This window comes from Panthera uncia, chromosome F1 (assembly GCF_023721935.1).
Source record: "Panthera uncia isolate 11264 chromosome F1, Puncia_PCG_1.0, whole genome shotgun sequence".
In the NCBI taxonomy this organism is placed as follows: Eukaryota; Metazoa; Chordata; class Mammalia; order Carnivora; family Felidae; genus Panthera; species Panthera uncia.
Window position 1 is genome coordinate 22,663,382 of NC_064813.1, and position 26,120 is coordinate 22,689,501.

General features: G+C 35.8%; 1 protein-coding gene across 5 annotated transcripts in view; it reads right to left on the reverse strand.

The window, feature by feature from the left end:
- Positions 1-4,760: 4,760 nt before the first annotated feature.
- Positions 4,761-26,120, reverse strand: part of RNF2 (ring finger protein 2) — a 46,538-nt gene continuing 25,178 nt past the window's right edge. For all 5 annotated transcript variants that reach the window (XM_049634082.1, XM_049634081.1, XM_049634083.1 and 2 more), the window contains exons 2-7: positions 16,043-16,131; positions 11,962-12,122; positions 11,130-11,345; positions 6,250-6,522; positions 5,247-5,418; positions 4,761-4,954 (exon numbers count right to left, since the gene is read on the reverse strand). In XM_049634082.1, the coding sequence (XP_049490039.1) occupies positions 4,853-4,954; positions 5,247-5,418; positions 6,250-6,522; positions 11,130-11,345; positions 11,962-12,122; positions 16,043-16,129 (1,011 nt within the window). In that variant the 5' untranslated portion in view covers positions 16,130-16,131 and the 3' untranslated portion in view covers positions 4,761-4,852. The remainder of the gene's footprint in view (positions 4,955-5,246; positions 5,419-6,249; positions 6,523-11,129; positions 11,346-11,961; positions 12,123-16,042; positions 16,132-26,120) is intronic.

The window sequence follows — 26,120 nt, forward strand, 5'->3', positions numbered from 1 at the left end:
TGTGACCATTATATACCCTGCTTCATTAGCTGACAGATGAGGTAAGATTGAACAGAAATTCCCTTAAATACCTTGAAATAACTCCCCTCGCCTTGCTGAAGTGCTCTGTAAATGTGTGGAGACATGCCTTCAACACCCCAACATGCAGTTTTTTCAAGCCTACCTTAGCCTTCACTTCCTGCTTGCAGAGCCTCAAGTAATGCCACAGGTACGATTAGTGACTTCCTTTTTTTTTCCCCTGCCTTGGGCATGCATACAACCTTGAACATGTACATGGCCTTCTATATTCATAGAAATATGCTGAAGCTTTTCAGAGATAGGTCATTCCTCAGCTTTTCCTTTTATTTTTTGGCCAGCTTATTTTTAGTCCCAGTTGGTATCACTGCCTCAGAGAAGCTGCTATGTTAAATAACTGAAACTGTTTCTGAACAAGAGGTTGTAGATAGGGCTGTAAGGCAGAGTCACACAAAATATAAGACAAGTTCTGGGACTAGAGCTGTTCAGTGAAGAACCAGACAGGTCAGATAATGACAGTTCTATGGGGTGGGCTTTTTAGGGAGCTGTAAACCCCTTCCAGTGGCTACAAGGCTGCTGGTTTCCACCACTACCATAGTTGCAAGCCTATTCTTTTTCAAGGCAACCCAGGAATGTGGGAAAGGAGGGTAAGGCAATCTATAATGCTACAGAATTTATGTTACAGTTTTTACTGAATAAATGCTTTTTCAATTACTGACAGACTTTAGTTCAGTTTTAGAATTCTAAAAAACTTGATTTTGACAACGTTTACAATGTTCTCACTGCTTTTATGAAAGATTTCCAGAGGTCCTTACTCCATGAATTGAGAAGAGTTCTCAAGTAATTTTTCCAGTGACAACAACTACACACTAATACTCCTTTCTTATAACTGTTTCTAAAATTTAGAAAAGTATAGTAAAACCTTGAATTGTGAGTAACTTGTTCTGCTAGTGTTCCACAAGACAAGCAAACATTTCTAATAAATTTTAACTTGAAGAGATGTCTTGCCCTATGAGTAGTACGTGACACTGAACATCACATGATCACAACTGAGCCAATGATTCTAGAAATTCGCTTTGATAATATGAGTGGCTTAGGATTAAGAGCATGTTTTCAGAACAAATTTTGCTCTCAAACCAAGGTTTTACTCTATTTCCAAGTAGAAATGTGAGGGGATTTGAAAAAGATGCCTTTTCTCATCTTGCATTTCAATTATTCCATATTTATTTATCCAAATCAGAATCCTGAACCTTAATTTCCTAAAATGTACAAGGGAAACATCTTCTTCACAAGGTTCAAAGGATTTAAAATTATAATTTTAAACTTATTATAACACTTATTATTATTATAACACTTATTATAAAAACTTGTAACACTACAGTAATCAAAACAGTGTGGTACTGGCAAAGGGACAGTCATATAGACCTATGGAATACAGAGCCCAGAAATAAATTCTCATATATATGGTCAATTAATTTCAACTAAGACTGCCAAGACAATGTAATGGACAAAGAGCAGTCTTTTCAACAAATGGTGCTGGGAAAAGTGGATATCCAAACACAAAACAAAATTGCATCCATGCACAAAACTCAAAATGGATCAAAGATATAAATTTAAGAACTAAAACTTTAAAACTCTTAGGAGAAACAAAACATACAGGAGGATCTTCATAACACTGGACTTGGCAATTCTTTCTTGAATAGGACACCAAAAGCACAGGCAACAATAACAAAAATAGGCAAACTAAACTTCATTAAAATGAAAAATTTTGTGCAAAGGACACTATGAAGAAAGTAAAAAGGCAACCCACAGAATGGGATAGAATTATTTGTAAATTGTATATCTGATAATAGATTAATATCCAAATTTTAATATCTCCTACAATTCAACAAGAAAACACAACCCAATTAAGAATGAGCAAGACTTGAAAAGATATTTTTCCAAAGACGATATACAAACAGCCAATAACCATATGAAAAGATGCTTAGTTAGTATCATAGGCCATTAAGGAAATGTAAATCAAAACCACAATGAAATTAACACTTTTTATTCATTGGGATAGTTATTAAAAACAAAAAACAAAACAAAAATAACAAGTGTTGGTAAAAATGTGGAGAAACTGGAATCCTTGTACACTGCTGGTGGGAATATAAAATGGTGCAGCCCCTGCAGAAAACTGGGGTTCCTCAAAAAATTAAACATAGAATTACCATATGTCCCAGCAACTTTGCTTCTAGATATACACTCAAAAGAATTTAAAGTAGGGACTCAGATACTTGTATAAAAATGTTGATAGTAGCATTATTCACAACAGCAAAAAAGTGTCCATCAACCTAAGTGTCCATCAACAGAAAAATGGATAAACAAAATATGATACATCAACAACAACATGGATGAACCTTGAAAACATTATGCTAAATGAAATAAGACACAAAGGACAAATATTATACGATTCCACCTATAAAAGGTGCCTTGGATAGTCAAATTCAAAAAAAGAAAGAAGAATAAAAGTTACCAGGGGCTTGGGGGGTTACGGTGGGGAAAAGAATAGGGAGGTATTGTTTAACGGGTCCAGAGTTTCTGTTTGGGATACTGAGAAAGCTCTAGAATTAGACAGTGATGATGTACACAACACTAAATGTACTTAAATTAATGCCACCGATTTGTACCCATAAAAATGGTTTAAGCTGTAAATCTGATTATGCATATTTTGCCATAATAAATTTTAAATTGAGAATGTATCCAAAGGCCCTTACCACATTTGGTGAGCCTTTTGTTCCTCAATTGAAAGAGTGGGTATAGAAGTTACTTAGAGAATACTTTACAAAACCTTGATTGGTAGTGATGGTAAAACAGTACCTAAGCCACCAACACACACACACACACACACACACACACACACACACACACACACACTACACTCAATGCTCTATCAAATACCTATTATATTTTGCAAAGCATTACAAATCTAATAAATCCACTAATGATGCAAAGTTTACATCCTCCCATACTGACAAAAACACAAACATTCTCTAAGCACAAAGCTTATATTCACAAATAATTTTCTGCAACAAGACAAAATTTCAATTAATCACAATGGGAATTTAGTTATTTAATGCAACCACTAATCTAATATCACCAATAAAATGTAAGCAGTTATATCACAAAACCAGGGTTATATTCAGTGGACATGCATTAATAATAATCTATACAATTTTAATGTTACACCAGAAAAGGAACTGAATACAAAATTTCCCTTGATTTATGGTGGTCTTCAAATTTCATGGCACAGATTACCAATAAAACTGTAAAAACAGATTGTAAATATTTTCAATAAAATGGTAAAAAATTTAATGAGCCTTTAGGTTTCATATTGGGCTAAAGATTCAAAACATCAAGCTGGCCCCAATCTGTCAAAAATGACAGATAAATATATACAATGACTAGACAGGTTATTTAGTTACAATGGTACTGAAGGACTACTCACCCCTGTCCAAAAACAAAAAACAAACAAACAAAAAACCCGTTGGGGTTAATTTCTCAATGCAAACAAAAGTATTTGTAAATACTGTGATTATTATAAACTTGGAAACATACCTGGAATCAGGACAGTGATGAAAGTAACACACAAGGTCAATCATATTTCTGATCTGTCTTCATAAAGCCTTCTGGCTCCAAAAGCCCAACACTGTCCCTCAATATAAAACTAAGAAGAGAATGACTTTACCCTACTTGCTGACATTCTTCTACAGAATAATCTTTCACTAGGGCAGGGCTCAAGCTCCATTAACTTGCTTCTCTAGAGTGTGATTAGCAGAGCACCAAATTTATAAACTGATAGGGCCACCAAAAATGCTGAACACACTTTTCAAACAGAAGCAAACTCCCCCCACCCCCCAATTGTTAGTTCTATGCGCCATGTTATTCTTGAAACTTACGTGGCTACCAATAAGAAAAGAATTAGGGAAGGTTTGAACATATCTTGTACTTTTCATCAAGGCTAAAGTGCAAAATATCTCCATATCTCTGATATTTTAATAGGAAAAAACATCAAACACACATAATAAAGAAACTGAAGTGACAGTAAAGCTAATACAAAAAAGACCTCTTTAAATATACACTTGAAGACTACATAAGACCAATTTTTCTTTCTTCAGTGAAATCTGTAAATGAACCAAGTTCTCACAGAACTTGACATTTTGTTTCTCTTTCCCAGGATCAGAAATTCCAAAATTAGAGGGAAAAAATGGAAGAAAATAACATTGCATGACAATGGACACTAAGTTCATAAAGAACCTTTTTAAAAAATGAGATTTTATGGAAGAAAATACCATGAAAATAATAATCCTATGAGAATTGTCTTTTAAGCACAGTAAATTTGAGCCTTGGTCTTCATGAAGATACTACAGCTTATATAGAAAACTATAAATATACAAGACTCCAGGAAAAAAAGTCAAAATACGTATTATTTAACATTCTGTAGGCCTAAAAAACTTTGGAGGGGAGGGAAAAGAATAGCCAACTGAATCTTAAGAATACAGAACTATGAAAAATTCCTGGGTCAAAAGGGTGCTCCAAATGGAACCATACTTAGTGAAAACATACAACTTAGATTATTTTTAAAAGGAAATAGGTCTTGAATAATTGCAGTCCCTTCCAAAAAGGAAATCTTAAATTAAGGGGAAAAGATTCTAATAGTGTAAACGAGTCTGGCTCAGAAAGAAAACTGAACAACATATCCAAGATTCTGTCCATAAAAGTAAAGACGTTACATCTTTAATATTAAAGAAATAGGCTATAAAAAAAGTTCATTCTCAGACTTGGTTTTAGTAAAAGCTCATTTGTGCTCCTTTGTGGGTGCATAATAAAGTTCCATGGGTTTGTTCACTTTCCAGTATTTCTCACTGACCAATTCCAAAGAAAAAGAGCCATTTAATACCTAAAAGAGAAAAAGAAAGAATTAGAAACTGCTTAAAGCACAGTAGTGAGATGTACCAAACATAAAAGCCCTTTTTTTTTTTAATCTTAGGATAAAACTTCTTGTCACGTATACTATTCATGAAAGAACAACCAAAAGATATCAAAATGGTAACTACTACCCCATTGCAATTTCTCATCCTGTCAGGGTCTCAGGGTCCTGAACCATTTTGAGTAGGCCCCACCAAACCACCTGCCAGTCTCAGCTGGTGAATGTGCTTCCAGTTTCAATAGCTATTCTTTTAAATACTCACAGTGAACTGCCCACTGGCTGTTGCTATGTAAATGGTATACTGCTTCTCACTGGCTGTATCAAGGTTCATCTGGTTTGATTCTCCTTTGCTTCGAAGTTCTTCCAAAGCTAACCTCACAGCCAGATACTTGGATAAGTGATCAACAGTGGCATTACCTGAAGTCTTTATGTATCTGGAAAAATAAATTAAAAATTTAATTTCTACATTAATGATAAAAACATACTCAAACTATAGAATACGTTTCTAACAAGCTAAATAAAATGTTAAGTGTCTCAATTACTCACAAAATAGTATCATAAATTTATTTCTCTACTACCGAAACCTTTTTATTGAGAGGTACTGAAGAGCGGAAAGTACAAACTTACTATCTGTCTACAAGGACATGAAAGTTCTACCTACCTTATCATCCAAAAATGATATAAATGACAAATACAAACACATACAAGGAGAACTGCAGGGAGAAAAGAACATAACCCTCAACCCCAATGAGCAGAATTAGGTCATCTACAGCAGCAAGAGGAATAGTAAGAATATGAGCAAATTTCTTGTTGTCTAAGAACTGATGGATTTTCTGGTTTTTAAGACAGAGCCTAGAAGCACCAACCTTGAAAATAAATTTTTTTTAAGCATGGTATACCATTCAATCACTCATTGAACAAGTATTTGATACTTATCTGACCTCAATGACAGGCAGTGTGGAGATAAGTGGTAAAACAGCCATCTTTGCCAGCATGAATTCTAGAGCCTACTGGTAACCTTAGTATCATTTAAATAACTCTTCTTCCCTCTACCTAGAAGTGTCATTCCTTTCAGATACACAAATGTGGATCGGAAGCACATGAGGAAGGAAGTAAATAACAATCTACGCAGCCAGAATATCCAAGTGAACGCTGGCAATCAATGATATAACAAATACTGCCCTTACTTCTTATGTAAAACTACCTTTTAATTCCAAATTAAATATTATAAATTCAGATAATCTAAGGCTAACCTACACACTTACCTTGTCTGTGCACTATCATCTTTTTCCATTAGTGTAGGATGAGGCCTGAATACTAATTCAATTTCACTAGCACCATCCATTACTGGATCAATTGCCACTGTTGCATTGTTATTATCAAGCTCAAGCCCGGAATCATCAGATGTTTTGGTCCGTTTGTTACTAGGTCCTGCTTCCTGATTACTGTGTGTGGATGCATTACTACAGTGAGAACTGTCACCATTGTCTTCTGCTCCACTACCATTTTCAATCTGTTGTTTCTTGCCTCGCTGTAATCTAGTTAAGGAAAAATAAGGGGGTTGCATAAAATTTACATCTGGACCTTTTCAACATCAATTTTAAAACACGTTTACTGAACTTCAGAATTCTAAAAAAGTCTTCATAATTGAATTTGCTTCAAGTTGGATAATGGCATTTATTTCCCTCGTGTCCCAGAAAGTTCTAAAGAACCCCACTCATATATACATATTTGAATAACTCAAACAAATGTTTATATTCACTTAAGAATTTTCTTTACTTACTATCAGAATTATTGCCATTTGTATTTTGATCATTTGTTATGAGATTTTAAATCTAAAGTCATGATTCAGAAATGAAAATTTAAAAGTTGAGGGAATATACTTGTGCCCCTTTTTAGTTAGTTAGAAGTTCATAAGGAAACAAGATTTAAGATGAATGGGAAGCACTCCCTCCCTGCCAACCTCACTCGAAGTCTGCTAATATAATATAAAATTATTCTAATGAGAAAAACGAGATGGTATCTAAATGACAAGCATGGATAGAAAAGCAGTCTAACAAGCTCAAACACTAAACAACAGCAACAACAACACTAACTGGGCAAGGTGCTCTGGTTATACAACTGATTTACTCATCAAAACAACAGTCAAGGTGGTTATTATCATTTTATAGTTGAGAAAACCAAAGAAAATGAAGTTCAAAGCCCCATGGTTATAAGCTCATAAGTGCCAGAACTAGAGCTAGGATGTGATACACATCTACCACACCGCCCACCCCCAACCTGTATATGAAAGAAATACATGTTTACTGCCAGAACAAGGAAATAACAGCCCGCTGCTTGGGAAAACAGCTCAAGAACTTTCACTTTTTAAAAAACAAAACACACACGCACACACACAAAATCCTGCTTATGAAATCTATAGACCACTTTAAAATTAAGCAGGGATCAATAATAAAGGGCAAAACTATGATTCAAGAATATATCAACAGATACAACAAAATATTTAGTCTTAAAAAGTTTAGAACTAAGCCAGTCACAATTCCACTTATATGAGGTATTTAAAGTAGCCAAATTTCATAAAAACAGAAAGTAGAATGGTGGTTGCCAAAAGCTGAGGGGAGGAGAAGGAAATGAGTTGTTTAATGGGTACGGAATTTCAGTTTTAGAAGATGAAAAGGATTCTGGAAATTGGTTATACAATAATGTGAATGTACTTACACATTACTGTGAACTGTATATTTAAAAATGGTTAAGACAGTAAATTTTATGTTATATTTTCTATCACAATTTAAAACATATTTCAAAACAAACAGGCCAAAATAATGAAACAAACAAAAAAAACCCAGTGAAAACATAAAGACCATACCTAAACATTTCCTAAAATCTGCAACTAAAACAAAAGCAAAGTTGTTTCAGTTGACTGTAAAGTAATCTAACAGGGTTACTTGTCTTACTATATTTATTTTTACCCCACACTTCTTTCGAAAAAAGTTTGAGGTGACAGAGCTAGATTAATTTATTTCAGGCAGCATTCTTAGAATAATGTTAATATAGATTAATAGATTATATCTTGCATATATCAAATCATATCTACAATACTACATACTACTCTAATAGCATTTCAAGAACTACACCATCACACTTGAATGTCATAGGAGGAACCATAAAAGTATTTAGGAATGTGAATATTTAGCCTCTACTATTTAAAGAACTAGTAGAAGTAGTACAGAATCCAATATAAGTATTTTGACAAAGATCAAGACTGCTACACACAAGAAATTAATTTTAATTCAATATAAAGGTAGAACTTCAAAAAATTCATAATCAAAAATATTTACTGAGCAGCTCCTTTTTAAAAAATGTTTACTTATTTTTGAGACAGAGAGAGAGCGTGAGCGGGGAAGGGGCAGAGAGAGAAAGAGAGAGAGAGAAGGAGACACAGAATCTGAAGCAGGCTCCAGGCTCTGAGCTGTCAGCCCAGAGCCTGATGCGGGGCTCAAACTCATGAACCATGACTGAAGATCATGACCTGAGCCAAAGTCAGATGCTTAACTGAGTGAGCCACCCAGGTGCCCCATGAACAGCTACTTTAAGCCAACCATGGTTCTATGCACTGGAGTAATAAGAATCAATAATACTGACAGTCTCTACCCTCTAAGGGCTTATATTATTCTAGTGCAATTGGTAACACACAAATGTCAGAGAATAAGAGCTGTAGGGAAAAATCAAGAAGGGAGGGTAAAAAGGTATGGAGTGCTGAAGTAGAAGATAGGAACTTAGCAACCTGAAGAAAGTGAGAGAGAGTGCCATGTGGATTATCTGGAAAAGGGTTCTTTACAGAGCACAAAAGCCTTGAGACAAAAGCATGCTGGGGAAGTCTGAAGAACAGCAAGGAAGCTGTAAAAAGCTACGAACAAATGAAAGGAACTCTTGTCATGTCCTCACACCACTAGAAACGTTCAAGCAAAATCAAAGGACTACCTATAAAAATTTTGCAAAGGGGATTCTTTCTCCTGCTAAAAGACTAAAATGAACAACTATTAAAATCCCTCAAAGTCTTAGAAATTTATATAACTCTTTTAAAATATATGCATTCAGGGCGCCTGGGTGGCTCAGTCGGTTGAGTGGCCGGCTTTGGCTCAGGTCATGATCTCACAGTCTGTGAGTTCGAGCCCCGCGTCAGGCTCTGTGCTGACCGCTCAGAGCCTGAAGCCTGTTTCAGATTCTGTGTCTCCCTCTCTCTGCCCCTCCCCCGTTCATGCTCTGTCTCTCTCTGTCTCAAAAATAAATAAATGTTAAAAAAAAAATTAAAAAATAAAATAAAATAAAATATATGCATTCAGCATTTTATTTTACTTTGTTAATCAGAGCTGTAGGCCAGTTTAATACAGTTAGAATGCAGCACATCTTCTTCAGAACGACTTCTAAAACTTTAAAAATAGCTATGCTTGAACCTCAATCAAAAATTCTGATTTACTTTGTTTGGGATGGTACCAGAGGCCCTAGAACTTTAAAACTTTCCGTGATTCTGAAGTTTAACCTAGGTAAGAAACATCAGACTGGGACAGGGCTTTATTGGCATCTCCTACTTTGGAAAATGAGGACTCCCACTGAGGCCTAAATACATGAAAAAGTATCAGAAAGGACCATGGAGGAAAGGAAGGGGGAAAAAAAAGTTAGTTACAAACAGAGAGGGAGGGAGGCAAACCATTAAGAGACTCTTAAATACAGAGAACAAACTGAGGTTGATGGGGGGCGGGGGGTGATGGGCACTGAGGAGGGCACTTGTTGGGATGACGACTGGGTGTTGTATTTAAAGAGATGAACCACAGGAATCTACCCCAAACACCAGGAGCACACTTTACACACTGTATGTTAGCAATTTGACAATAAGTTATATTTAAAATAAAAAAAAAAGTGTCAGGAAACAAAAATGAGGGTAAGAAAGTATCCAAATAATGCAGGGTGTTGGAAGCCATCATCATGGTCTTTTAGCCTGAAAGTGAATACAATATAGATATTAGAGACTTCAGAGCAAAGGAAAACCATGATCTGACTTTCAATTTAACAGAATCACTCTGGCTGCTGTGCTGAGAATGGACTTTGTAAAGATAAGCAGGGAAAGTAGAAAGACCAATTAGGAGGCTATTTTAATACTCAAATGAAAGATGGTGGTGGCCTAGACCAATTTGGATACATTATGGAAAAAGTTAAGACTTAACTTTCAGTCTGTTCACAGACTGAAATGCACAACGTGAGAAAAAAAGAAAAGAGAAATGTTAAGGCTGACTCCCAAAGTTTTTGGCTAACGCAAGTGGAATGACAAGGTTGCCATCAACTGAAATGATCAAGAATGAAGAAAAGTAGGGGGTATGAATAAAAAGTTCAGTATGGGGGGCCTCGGTGGCTCAGTCAGTTAAGCGTCCAACTCTTGATTTTCGCTCAGGTCATGACCTCATAGTTCATGAGTTCAAGCCCTACATGAGGGCTCTGCACTGACAGCACAAAGACTGCTTAGGACTCTCTCTCTTCCTCTCTCTCTTCCTCTCTCTCAAAATAAATAAATAAACTTTAAAAAATTAAAAGTTCAGTATTGGACATGTTAAATTTGAGTTAAGGATAGCTAATTCATACAAAAGGAACCAGGAGATTATCGTCTCCCAGAAGCCAGGTGAAGAAAACTATTCAAAAGGAAATTTACTGTGTCAAATACTGTGAAATAAGATGGAAAAATGAGGTCTGAGAATCAGCAATTAGATTTTGCAATGTGGAGGTCACTGGAAAATTTGATGAGGGGATACGGGGGTAGGGAAGGGTGTGATAAAAGTCTGACTACAGGGGGTTCAGAATAGAATGCGAGAAGAACTGGAGACCATGAACACAGACAACTTTTTAAGCAGTTGTGCTATAGAAATAAGAGGAGAAAAGGAATGGTAAGTGGAGGGAGAAGTGGATACAAGAGAGAATAGAATGGAATACCCTATTACAAATGAAAGTGTATATTACATGGAAAGGTAACCATGCAGAACCACTATTTACAATTGTATTTTATCTTTTCCAAAGTGGAGGCTGTTAAGTAAATTCAATATTTTAATAAAAGTATTCAGAAAAACGGCCACCATCTCTGGCTTCCTTTTCCATATACCTGTTCATGGCCTGTATCTTCAGTCCTTCCTCAATGCTGTGACTGAGTGCTTGCTGGTTATTGTGCTTGTTGATCCTGGCTAATACCCTCTCTTGATGAGCTTCATACTCATCACGACTTGGATAAATTTTGCTGATGAGTGCATCAAAGTTTGGGTCTGGCCTTAGTGATCTTTTAGAAACTAGCTTTTTCCGACAGGTAGGGCATTCTTTATTGCTAAATAAAAAGAGGGGAAAGAAAATGTAAGCAGTGTCAGTATCTTTGGGCTAACGACAAAAATATCCAATTTCTGGATAGTTATGTTTATTCCAATACCTTTATTAAGTCACAGAAATTTAACCTGAATTTCTTTGCGGGTAAGCAAGATTTTGAGACATTCAACAGAACTTGTTAACAAAGAAAAATGTGAATACTCCCCAATGATAATTTATATACAATCATCTTAGAAATAAAAATCTATTTCTTGTTAATATAAATTCCCCGATATCCATGCCACAAGGAAAAGCTACCCACTAATACATATTAATTTATGTATCAATCCTTTTATTAAAATAGCATTCATAAGGATATTATTTTATATAATTCAAAAGTAGAAAAACCATGGTTTCATGCTTTGTAATTTCCTCAAAACAAATACTCATGCTTTTATAAAGCTTTTAAAATTGTGTAAAATCAACTGTTTCAAAACAAAGATTCTCCAATAATTAAAACTTAGACTTTAGAAGAATTTCTAGTTCTCAAATGAATACCTATTAGAGAATGTATTTCTCAATACCCATAAAGCACCATCCTGGTATAATTTAAGTACCTAGTATAACTCATTTCAACATACCCACTTCTGAGGGCTGTGATAATGCAGTCTGCACAAAAACGATGTAAACACTCCTTTGTAGTCATGGTGTTCTTCAACATATCCAAACAAATTGGGCACATTAATTCACTGTGTAGACTTCGGGGTGAAACCACAATTTCCAAGCCATCTGTTATTGCCTCCTGTAGAAGAGTCACTTTAAAATTAAATGCTACCTATTTTATTATGGACAAGTTCAAACATGCAAAAGCACTAAATATGACCAAAATGAACATTTATATACCCATGACCCGGCTACCACCACTGTCAACTCACAGACAACCTTGTTTTACCATAATTTCCCCCCAAATCCCCTCAACCCCCCACCACTGTTATAATATCAATGCTCTTATATTAATGGCTAAAAATAATATATTAATGTGTTTAAAAGATAAGTAATGGTAAATCATCTTGGCCTAACAAAAAAAGCATTGAATTTGGAATCAGATGCCTTCGGTTCCAGTTCTAGACCTATTAATGTGACTCTAAATAATAATTTAACATTGTTTTGTTACCTGCAAAATGAGGAAGCTAAGGCTAAATAAAATTTAATCCTTCTATCTTCACAAATTGAACCATTCTGTTAACAAACTACATTATTTCACACCATCCATTAAAAGATTTTAAGATTCCAATACAAACATTCTCTAATTTATATACATGTTCACAGTAATGTGTAAGTACATTCACATTATTGTATAACCAATTTCCAGAATCCTTTTCATCTTCTAAAACTGAAATTCTGTACCCATTAAACAACTCATTTCCTTCTCCTCCCCTCAGCTTTTGGCAACCACCATTCTACTTTCTGTTTTTATGAAATTTGGCTACTTTAAATACCTCATATAAGTGGAATTGTGACTGGCTTAGTTCTAAACTTTTTAAGACTAAATATTTTGTTGTATCTGTTGATATATTCTTGAATCATAGTTTTGCCCTTTATTATTGATCCCTGCTTAATTTTAAAGTGGTCTATAGATTTTATTTTATTTTTTTTATTTTTTTTTGAGACAGAGAGAGACAGAGCATGAACAGGGGAGGGGCAGAGAGAGAGGGAGACACAGAATCTGAAACAGGCTCCAGGCTCTGAGCGGTCAGCACAGAGCCCGACGCGGGGCTCGAACTCACGGACCGTGAGATCATGACCTGAGCCGAAGTCGGACGCTTAACCGACCAAGCCACCCAGGCACCCCAAGTGGTCTATAGATTTTAAAATCACTTCTTGAGGGGCGCCTGGGTGGCTCAGTCAGTTAAGCATCCAACTTCGGCTCAGGTCATGATCTCACAGTTCATGAGTTGGAGCTGTGCGTCAGGCTCTGTGCTGACAGCTCAGAGCCTGGAGCCTGCTTCAGATTCTGTGTCTCCCTCTCTCTCTGCCCCTCCCCTGCTCATGCTCTTTCTCTCAAAAATAAATAAACATTAAAAAAAAATTTTAAGTCACTTCTTGAACCTTAAGTCTTGATCCATAAAAGTAGTTTTATACAAAGTGCTCAGGTTCTCAGGTTAATCTACAAACTAATTTAATCCATAGTACCGGTACTAGTATTTCTAACTGTCACGTGTAAAAATGTTCCAATGCAAAAATGCATTTGGAGGTCCAATGTAGAATTCCAGAACACATCTCCCAGCTGCAGAGACATCAGTGACTTCTTTCTTCATCACCACCACCACTACCCACCCTTCCCACAAGGTGGCACTGAGTACAAATTTACCTAGCTCTAAAGTCACAACCAGGCACTCCTATGGACTGAGGAAAGATATCCAGTAGGTGGCTACTGAAGAGAAAGGTCAGAAAGAAATAAAGAGCTTTCTATGTTATTGACACTTTGTTTCCACTAGTTCTCCATACATATGTTTTCTCAACAGGCCCAAAGAATGATGACCCTACAAGGAAAAACAAAAACTACAGATATTGTCCATAAAGGACTCAAGTAAAATGCATTTACAGTAACTACCACTATTTTTGAGTGTCTTAGTATGTTTCAACCTCTCTATAGCACTTTCAGTATTTTCTTTTACTTAATTTAATACACACACAAACTTCTGATGAAGAAACATCACTCCAAGTATGCTGACTCAGCTAGTAACCAAGTTTGTCCTCTTCCTCCTTAGAACTTGCCTAGTAAAATCCCAGCCCTGTACTCAACCACCCATGTTCTCCATGTCTGTACCAGTGCAGGTGTGTAGCACTGTGGGAGAAAAGGGGGGAATCATACAACCAGACTAGTATCACTAAATTTCACGTTTCAAATGGGTGTTCAACACAGCTCAGCAATTCTCTCGTAACAAACTTGTTTTTTCTATGTGATCTTATACCTTTTCTTCTATCTGCAGAACTTCCTACACCTGAACACTGAAAAGCTTATCTTACCTCAAATTTCATTGAGAGCTCTCTCATTTTCTCTCTGTGACATCTTTCTTTTTAAATTATTTTTAATGTTTATTTATTTTGAGAGAGAGAGAGAGAGAGAGAGAGAGAGAATGAATGAATGAATGAACGAATGAACGAGCATGGGAGGGGCAGAGAAAGACAAAGAATCCGAAGCATGCTCTAGGCTCTGAGCTGTCAGCACACAGCCCAATGCGGGGCTCAAACTCAAGAACTGTGAGATCATGACCTGAGCTGAAGTCAGAGGCTTAACTGACTGAGCCACCCAAGCACTCCTCTACGACATCTTTTTAAATCATCATCATCTTTCTTGCTAAAAGGAGAAAACATGCCTCTTTCTATCAAAGGGACATTCCTTCCTACCTTTTCAAGTATATTCTTTTGATTATTTTATTTGCTCTCAGGCTTCAGCATGAGAAGCTCTCAGGCTTCCACTAAACCAGCCTAGAGTAGCATCTGCATGGGGTTACTATCTATAGTGAAATATGAATGATACACCTTAGAGCAGTGTGGAGCCGGGGCGGCGGGGGGGATATCATTGGTACACCTCTATCTCCCATCTTATAAACAAAACAAAATTTTAAACTTCCCAGTTCCATGTTCCCCTCCAGTTTTTACTCCACTTCTTTGCTTCTCTGCACAGCCAAACTTCTCTGAAAAATTGCCTATATATTTTCACTTTTTTCCCCTTCAACACAGTACAATCTATTTAAGTGAACTTACTCCTGTCAAGGTCATGAAGTATACATTGCCACATTCAAAGTACACTTTTGTAATCCTCATTTTACCCATCCTCTAGGTAGTACTGAACACAGTAGCTACATCCTCCTTCTTGACACAACTCCTCTTAGATTTTGATCCCCTATTTTTCTCCTATTTTTCTTTACTTTGGCTGTTTCTTTCAGTTTCATTTGCTGGCTTCTTTTCCATTACTTCATTTCTAAATGTTGAATCTCCCCTGGATGAAGTTCTGGGGCCCTTCTGATCATCTCTCTCCAGGTTTCCAGATTATCTTATCCATTCTCACTGCTTAAAATTTGCTGACCACACCCGAAATCTTACAGTTAGGCCAGACTCCTAGTTAGCATCTATGCCTGCCTGACTTACAGGCATTTCAAAATGAGTTCAATTTTAAGTATGTTTATCTCCTTCAAACCTGGAACCCCCCCAGTCTTTCCCCTATTCACCTTTTAAAGATTTTATTTTTAAGTAATCTCTACACCCAACATGGGGCTCGAACTCACAACCTAGAGATCAAGAGTCACATGCTCTACTGACTGAGCCAGCCAGGTGCCCCCCATCTTCACCTCCTTGATCTCCCTTAATGCCCCCTCCCATGATTATCTGTTACCTCACTGAGGACTTTCCCCATTTACACAACTTCTAAAATGTACAATTCTATGGATATTTGTTTAATGTCTATAAACTCCATAAGCTGGTGCCACAACTATTTTATTAACCACTTCACCTAGTGCCTAGCTTAGGTACAGACTATGCACTTGAATTATTTGTTTAATCAATGAATGAAGTGTAAACCAAACATACCCAAGTCAACTGCTTGCATATAAATTCATTATTACCGTTATGTTCTTTTAAGTATTCATTTTCTAAAAATGTATACCAGTTTACAGATGTGTCATATTTCCCCCTAGTTACCTTAGTAGTCTACATTACCTGAGGTGTTCGTTGTAATTCATATAAACTGAGTTCCCATGTTTTGCTTAATGGTTGAGTTCCGTTTGTCTGCACAGCCTGAGACATTGCTAGGAATAAAAAGGAAAGAAAAACAATTTCAGTATCTGAAGGGGAAGTAAATCTCAAAACTGATTTTTTGGAATTGTGAATCCTAAGAATAATCAAAATAGAAATTACACACTGGCTCCTCAAAAATTAAAAAGAAGAAAAGCTCAAGAATCTTTTCATTTAAAAATACAAGCTACTTGAGAGCAAGAGACTACACTGAACTCTAAATGCTCTACAGGTGGCATAAAAAGCTTAAAATTACTGAATGTACAGAAAACTCTCTTAATCCTAAACAATAACTAAGTTTCTAAACATTTAGTTCTATGATTTAGAACTGAATAAAGAAAATGTAATAGTCTTCAGCATGGTCAATTCTTGCCCGACACAGCAAAATCTACTTTATAGTACTTTAAACTCGTGCTCATTCTGCCTCTACTTTCACAGTTCCACTCATGAAAAATCCTCTACCTGATATAGTAAGTCAGCTTATAATGTTCAGAAAGCTCTTCCTAACGCTGAGCCTTAAAATGCTACCTATTCATTCTATAGCTGCCCTCTGGAGACACAATGATTAAGACTAATAATTTTTCTACATGACAGCCTTTCAAATATTTGGGTACTGTTATCATATCCCACCTGATTTTTCTTTCCTTTTGGCTAAATATTCTAGTTCCTCCTACTGCTCACCATTTGCATTATTTCAAGGTCTCCTCACCACCTTGACATTAATTCTGCCTCTCTCCTCTGGTTACGAATAAACTTAACGTTAAGGCCAATTTCTGTGCTTGTCTTTGAGTAGGGGAATGGGATCTAGGATACATCTGAGGAAGATGGTCTTAGAAAACTAACTCCTCTCCAAAACAGGCAAAAGAAGGGGCTCCAGGCATTAACATTTTTAGAAGGTATCTATTATTAGCCAACCTGAACTGCTCTACGTCCTTGTCTCAGAATTCACAGCCTAAAAAGAAGGAAATCATGTATGTAAATAAGTAAACTACAATCTGACAAGATAAATTCTAAGCAGCAGAATCAAAAAAACAATATGGAATTTCAGAAAAGAATCAAGGAATTTAAGGAGTAAGGGAAGGCTTCAGCAGAGATGGAGTAAGCTTTAAAAAATAAGAGATTACTACACCAAGATGGGAATAGAAAAGAAAGAGGGTTCCGGACAAAATAGAACACCATGTATGAAGACAGGCATGAAAACAGAATACGCCTGTACTCAGGAGCTACTGGAAGTTTCAAATGAGTGATGCAATCAAATAGTTTCACAGAAACTCAAGTAATAGTTACAGAAGGTAGAGGAACAAAGAGCAATTAGCAGTAAGAAAAGTGAGGATGCTGTTTCAAAAACCTGGTTAACTATCTGAACCAAAGCAGTTAAGCATGGACATAGAGACAAAATTAGATAGACTCAGTGATACATTCGACATTGATGTAAGAGAGGAGGATCCAATATGACTTTGGGAAAACAACTATCCTTTAAGGAGATGGAGAACACAGAAGGAATGTGTGGATGCCTGCGTGGCTCAGTCAGTCAAGTGACTCTTGATTTCGGCTCAGGTCATGATCTCCTGGTTTGTGAGTTCAAGCTCTGCGTTGCAGAGCTTGCTTGGGATTCTCTCTCCCTCTCAATTTTAATAAATAAAGTTTATTAAAGCAAATAAATTTCAATAAATAAAACTTATTAAAATAAATAAATTTTAATAAATAAAATGAAAAGAAAAAAGAAGAGAACAAGATAAGTGGAATGGCTACAAATACTGAGTTGCAGTTATTTATGGCTCACTGAGGTAGAGTGGTTCATTAGACAGAAAAATCCCACACCTGCTTGAAGACACAACCTGCATATTTAAATCACATATTCTATATTGGCATGCAGACAATGAAGGACATGACCTATTTGTATCCAGGAAGCTGAACTTCCCACTTCCAGCAAATACCATTTAAACAGCTATCAAGAACTCACCCAATCGGCAATTAGCTCCACTTTGCTTTAAGAAGCAAAAGCACTTAATCGAAATTTAAACTATATTTAACCACTAAAATTCTACATACCTGTCTCTTTTTAACAAAAAACCACACTCCACATGAAGTTTCTCCCTTGCCCAAGCAAAAATTTGAAATAAATTATGTTCAAACCTCTCATATGAGCAAGCTGTGACTTTTGTTTACTATTTCAAGGCTGCCCACTCAGTCTACCTCCAGTATTCTCACTTATTTTATTTACCAGAATTGGTGGGCTCCCAAACAAGCAAACGTTCCTTGAGCCTTTTGTTTCCTTGTAGATATATGTGCCATTATCTCTACCATAAATCCTACTACAACATAATGAATGTCTCAGAAAACTAAAATTACTCAGGAGGAATTTCTAAGAATTCCAAATCCTAATCCCATCTCCCAACCTGTAACTGCTAACCTAGGGCCAAAGCTCTCCCAGCAAATTAACAGGAACCATCAAAAAAAATAAAAGCCTTCTGCTGAAAGCTCAGTTGTAGAGATAGCAGTTCTCCTCCATATAACCAAATTGTATCTGATTTAGATATTTGTATTTCTTTGGCAAGCAAGATTCAGGAAGTAATTCACAAGTTAGTTGTAGTTGCAGAATTTCCTGGTATTTGGAAAAACTAGGATCTCCATGGCCTTGAAAAGTTTTCCGGTCTCTCTGTGTATATCTATCTGTATTACACAGCATATGTTCTCTCTGGTATCTAGGGTCTTAAATGCTACCGCAGGGATGCTATCTTACCAGATAATGCAGCAAGTAAACCTGAGACCAAAAAAAGGATACAATCGTGCTGATCATCAAAACCACCATCTCAATTCTTAAGAACTTATCAGCGCTGTAGATCGAAGTTATATTTAGTGGCCTCTCCTGTCACCTGGCCAAGAAGGGCCAACAGGGATCTAAGAATTAAAAATTCCATTTTCGGGGGCCTCGAGATACAATTGACACACACAGAGGAAGCATATACATATACATGGTCTGAAGGACACGATCCATATGTATAACAGGAAGCTCAAATCTCCACTTTTGGCAGTCACTGAACAGATAAGCTCTAGAGAATTAGCTCCTCTTGCTTTAGGTCAATATACTGTGTCATTTAAATTTAATCTAAAGTCTCTACCCTTCCCCCAAAACACATATAACCCTTCTTTTACTTTCATTTGGTAAGAAGCTGCATTTTTGTCTTGATGTTCTCCCTTGCCCAAGCCAAGAATATGAAATATACTTAGTTTTTGTTTTTCAGATGAGAATGAATTGTGATTTTAATGAACATTATTTGGGAATTATCTATGTTCAGATACTACTAATACATAGAGTAAATAAGAATGGATCACCTAGGAATAATTATAAACTGGAAAGACAGAGCACAGAGATTAAGCCAGTGAAGATGAGAAATGAGGTGTCAGAAAAAATAATCTTAGAGATTCTTTCCAGCAACAGGAATGTGCTACCTAGACTACTGCCTGATGATCCTTGCAGGACAACAGAAAAAGATCTAGGTCTACCTGGCCCAACCCCCAATTATCACACCTAAATTATACTTCTGAATAAGAGATTCCCCAACAAAACAGAAATGTTTCCTGCACAAAGTAGGCTCTCACTTTTGTGAAGAGAATATACAAATGAAAAGTTATTATTAGCTACGACAAGATAACTTGGCAAAAACAGAAACTCAATCTGATAAAAGACCTAGTTACAGGCAGATTTTGAAAGCTTGCAGCATCACTAACCAATGGGGAAGAAATATCAACACAATATTTAGATGTTCTTTTAGAGACTACAAATACCTGGCACTTCCATGCTGACTTTGCACATGTTCACATTTATGGCAGGCAGATCATGCAATCCTTTCACAGAGGCTCAATGTGGTTTCAAAAGCTTTTAAACACAGCACCTTCAAGAGTGACTACCCACAAAGAGCAGAATATGCAAAAGATGAAAAATTCCTGTGCATCTACACAGAAAGATTTAGTAAGTTTATATTTTTTAAAACAAGAAAAAGATTAGACTTCCAGTTCCAAGTTCCACATGTTAGTCACCACTTTGCCCTAGCAAGTAAAAAATTGAAAAGACTAAAAAAATCAACAACTTTTCTTGGACCCATAGCAAGGGGAAGACGCAAGGTAAACCACAGTCCCCAAGAGTGAAAAGACAGAGTATATAGGAAATCTCAGCTTACCAGAGCAACTCGGGAGTGGAAACTCCAACAGGATCCAGTGTCAGAAAGGTAAATCTGAATTACAATTAAATTGCTAGAGACTCAGTGCAGCTAAGTCTGATAGTTGAAAACTCCAGGCAGACCCAGTCATAGAGGTAGCTCCAAAATATGAAATTTACCTCCAGAAGCTTCACCAGATTCCCACAGTAAACAGTAAAAATCCCTTTATGCTTGCCAGAGAAGTCTGTTCTTAACAAGGCCCGCCCTCAGGGAAAACGAGTTATTCAGAACCTACCATGCTAGGATATTATCAGAACCTGACTGATTGGGAAGGACAATACCCAATCCCAGCCCATTCTAGGCATCCTGTCCCACCTGAGGGAAGAGGAAATAAACTGAGAACTAGTGGTAAAGTTCACAGTCCAAAGTATTAGTCTCACTAAAAGACTGAGACTACAAGACTGTAAAGCCCTTCATCTCCCTCTACATCTCACCACCACATAACTGAAGGCCTATTTACAGCAGTTCCTTGTACCCAGTACACCATGTCTGACTATCTAGAAAAAAATTCTAAGTCATACCAAAAGGCAAAAAACACAATTTGAAGAGACAAAGCAAGCATAAGAACCAGACATGGCAAAACAGTACTGGAATTATCACATCAGGAATGTAAAACTACTATGATTACTACGTGAAGGGCTCTTAATGAGTAAAATAGATAGCATACAAGAACATATGGGCAATGTAAACAGAGAGATGGAAATCCTAAGGAAAAAAACCAGTAAGAAATGCTAGAGATCAAAACACTGTTATAGACATGAAGAACGTTTTTGATGGGCTTATTGGTAACCTGGATATGCCTCCAGCAAGAACTCTGAGCTAGAGGATGACAGATCAATAGAATCCTCAAAGACTGAAAAAGAACAAAGAAAAAACAACAACAAAATCCCAGAAGAGAATATCCAAGGACTGTGGGTTAACTTCAAAAGATGTGATATACATGTAAAGGGAATATCAGGAGGAGAAAAAAGAAAGAAAGGAATAGAAGAAATAATTGAAACAATAATGACTGAGAATTTCCCCAAATTAATGTCAGACACCAAATCACAGATCCAGGAAGCTCAGAGAACACAAAGCAGAATAAATGCCAAAAGAACTACACCATGACATATCATTTTCATACTACAGAAATTCAAAGATAAAGAAAAAAATTCCTGAAAGAAGCCAATGGAAATGGTTACTTACTAAAGTAAAAAAAAAAAAAAAAAAAAAAAAAAAAAAAACAAAGTACGTCCTGCGCTTTAGACTTGTGTTGCATTACAGTTGCTTACATCTCTGCTCCATTGACTTAATATATCTTAATACTTTCTCCTACACCTAGAAATGAACCCGCTTTTTAATAGAAGTTAAATAAGTGAAGATGTTTAGAAAGGAAAAAATGAATCTTAAATGATATATAACAGCAAAGAATTACTGCTTACTAAAGCTGATCTTACATGATTTAACCAGGCATCTTCAAATTGGAGTATGTATATATACTCCTGACCTATACAAAAGCTTTCCAGGGGGCTATACAGGGCTAGGATAGTTTTCAAATAATTTTAATTTACAGATTATCAATTCTCCTTAAGTATTTCTACCCAAATTCATCTAACTAAGAACAGGACTATGTATCTGCGTAGGTCTCTCTCCCTGCCCTAATCCTTTCATAAGATTACAAATCATTCATTCACTCATTCAAATATTGATTTATCTATTGCACCTCATGCACTGTACAAGCTGCTATGAATACCAACAATAAGCAGAACAAACATACATAAAATAAGTTAATAATTCTTAAGTGCTATATAAAAGATTCAAAAAAGGATCCTGGGCTTTTCAAGATGGGGGATCGAGGAAGGACTTTCAAAAGAATAGACATGCTGTCCTGCTTCTGATTCTGTGTCTCCCTCTCTCTCTGCCCCTTCCCTGCTCATGCTCTGTCTCTCTCTGTCTCAAAAATAAATAAAAACATTAAGGAAAAAAAAAATTAAAAAAAAAAAAAGAATAGACATGGTGGAAAAAAAAAGAAAGGTCAACGTGGCTGGTAAAGAGGAAAACAAGAAGAGGTTACAGAGCTAAAGAGAGGTGACCTTCTCAAGAATCAAATGAGATTAAGAATTTATGGGATATATGAGTAAAACATCCCTCAGAAATATTTATGATCTTCAATTTTAAGTAATAAAACCATAAAAACTGAAAAAAAGCATTAGAAATTAGAATATAAAATTAGAAAAAGGAAAAGTAATTATAAAAGCATAAAGCAAATCGAAAGAACACTTAAAAAATAAAAAATAATGGGACTTGTTCATGAAGCAAAATTTAATTAGCTTTGATAAAGATAATGCTATAAATTTCCCACAAAACCAAAAGGAAAAAAAGAAAATGCACATACAAGTATACTTTTAAAATTAGACTATATTCTACTTTATATCAAATAAATTGAACTACTCCTAATTAAGTCTTCTAATATGTCAGAAATAGATGGAAATACTTTTTTTAACTTAATTTGTTTTTAATTTACATCCAAATTAGTTAGCATGTAGTGCAACTATGATTTCAGGAGTAGATTCCTTAATGCCCCTTACCCATTTAGCCCATCCCCGCTCCCACACCTCCTCCAGTAACCCTGTTTGTTCTCCATATTTATGAGTCTCTTATGCTTTGTCCCCTTCCCCGTTTTTATATTTTTGTTTCCCTTCCCTTATGTTCGTCTGTTTTGTCTCTTAAAGTCCTCATATAAGTGAAGTCACATGATATTTATCTTTCTCTAATGTCACTTAGCATAATACCCTCTAGTTCCATTCATGTAGTTGCAAATGGCAAGATTTCATTCTTTTTGATTGCCGAGTAATGCTCCACTATATATATATATCACATCTTCTTTATCCGTTCATCCATCGATGGACATTTGGGCTCTTTCCATACTTTGGCTGTTGTTGATAGTGCTGCTATAAACATTGGGGTGCATGTGTCCCTTCGAAACAGCACACCTGTATCACTTGGATAAATACCTAGTAGTGCAATTGCTGGGTCGTAGGGTAGTTCTATTTTTAATTTTTTGAGGAACCTCCATACTGTTTTCCAGAGTGGCTGCACCAGCTTGCATTCCCAGGAAACATTCTTTTTTTTGAGAGAGAGAGAGTGTGAGCAGGGAGAGGCAGAGAGAGAGGCAGCCAGAGAATTCCAAGCAGACTCCGTACTGTCAGCACAGAGCCCAATGGGGGCTCAAACCCATGAACCCTGAGATCATAACATGAGCTGAAATCAAGAGTCCAAAACTGAATCAACTGAGCCACCCAGGTGCCCCTGAAATAGATGAAAACACTCTTAACTTGATGAAGATATATATACCAGAAGCCCCAAGGTTAAAACTTTTGAAGATTCCTATTTTAAAAGTCAGGAAAAAAAAACAAGACTGCATTTCTGCTGGAAGTCCTCCATATGCCACTCCCCCAACACACACACAAAGAATAGGGGAGCAGGACACTGGAAAAGGAATTGACAAAAGTATCAGCTGTAGACAATATAAATACCTAGAAAATCCAGCAGAATCAAATGAAAATTTACTATATTAAAAAAAAAAAAAAAAAAGGCAGCAACATGCTGGCTTCAATAGAGAAAAACAAGCCAAAAAAGCCATAGATTTCTATAAACCAGGAATAAACATTTAGAAATGCATTTTTTTAGTGATCTGATTTACAACCATTCACAAGAGCAACAAAAGCTACAAAATATTTAGAAGTAAATTTCATGAAATATTGACAACACGAAACTCTACAACATAACTGAAAGATATTAAAGAGAACATGAATTGGATAAACATATATGTAAACATAAATCCAATGTAATGCAATCCCAACCAAAATATCAATATATAAAATGATTCTAAGATTAACCTGAATGATGTACAAGAATACTCAGGATACTCTGAAAAAGAATCAGGGAGACATTCCTTATGTCTAATATTAAAGTTTCATGAAAAGCAACACTATGGTCTGAAGATCAGATTAACGCATCAAAACAAAGGGTTCAAAACAGATATGTGAATTTATGTAATTTAAGATATTTTAAGTCAGAAGAATTTAAATACTTAAATTAAAAAAATTAAATCAGACATACCTAAATAAATTAAAAACTCCAAAAGGATTAAGCATTAAAAAAAAAAAGCGCTACAATTTCGAAGGGGCACATGCACCCCAATGTTTACAGCAGCACTATCAACAATAGCCAAAGTATGGAAAGAGCCCACATGTCCATCGATGGATGAACGGATAAAGAAGATGTGGTGTATATATATACAATGGAGTATTACTCGGCAATCAAAAAGAATGAAATCTTGCCATTTGCAACTACGTGGATGTAACTAGAGGGTATTATGCTAAGAGAAATTAGAGAAAGACAAATTATCTTATTACTTCACTATTATGAGGAATTTAAGACACAAAACAGATGAACGTAAGGCAAGGGAAGCAAAAATAATATAAAAACAGAGAGGGTGACAAAACGTAAGAGATTCTTAAATACAGAGAACAAACAGAGGGTTGCTGGAGAGGTTGTGAGAGGGGGGATGGGCTAAATGGGTAAGGGGCATTAAGGAATCTACTCCTGAAATCACTGTTGTACTATATGCTAACTAACTTAGATGTAAATTTAAAAATACAATACAATACAATAAAAATCTATATAAGATGAGGGTAGAATGCCTGCCTACAATTAAGATTAGGAAGGCAAGCTACTAAGACACAATACCAGAATACTTTAAAAGTAGTTCACGTTTCACCTCATAAAATTTTTAAACTTCTATACAAAAACAAGGAAAGTTATCACAAGCAAACTAAATTGATAAGCGAGAGGGAGAAAATATTTGCAACATCAATAACACAGGCAAATATCCATAACGTACACTGAATCCTCTCCCAAGACAATTTAAAAGACAACTCAATATAGGCAAAATAATTGTGCTTAACTTCACTAATAATCCCTAAACTGCAAATCAAAACACTCTTATCTACATAAGCCTTATTTCTTGTCTATGATACTGACAAATATCAAGATACTAATAATACAGTATGTGTTAAAGTATGCAGAAAACAGGAATTCTCAAATCCAGAAGTGTACAGCAGCATGGTTTTGGGGACAGAGGATTTACAGTATTTGGCCTTAGGAATGTATGCCTTGAAATGGAAACGCACACCTGTTTTTAAATTTATTATTTTCAATCAACATACAATTAAGAACTTACTGGTGATAATCATTCTTTTATCCACATTCTTTAGAAGTGTTATAATAGACAAATTAGCTCGGAACTTCCATACAATATGTATTCTAACATACATAGGTTAACTCTATGTATGTTAAACTCTAAACTAATCTCATTTGCTTATTCTTTTAAAAAATTCAATTAAATTAATAGTTGTAAAATCAAAAGACAGTATCTGTCAAACACAGATGCCAGTGAAAGAGAACATACCAAAAGAACGGTCTCTGCTCTTTGGCCAAATCAAAATATTAACACTGTACTGTACTGGCTGAATCTTCAGAGCAGCCTGAATCTGTCAAAAATGTTTAATGCACTTAAGTTTGGCCTTATAATGGTTCTCTTAGGAAATTTATCCAACAAAAATTCTCATACAGGTATGCAATAAATATATATACAAGAATGGTGATCACAGCATTGTTTGTGATAGCAAAAAATCGTAGAAATATATATATATATATATATATATATATATGTCAATAGGAATATGGCTAATTAGGATATAGCCAAAGCACACAGTATTATGTAGCTACACATACTGACA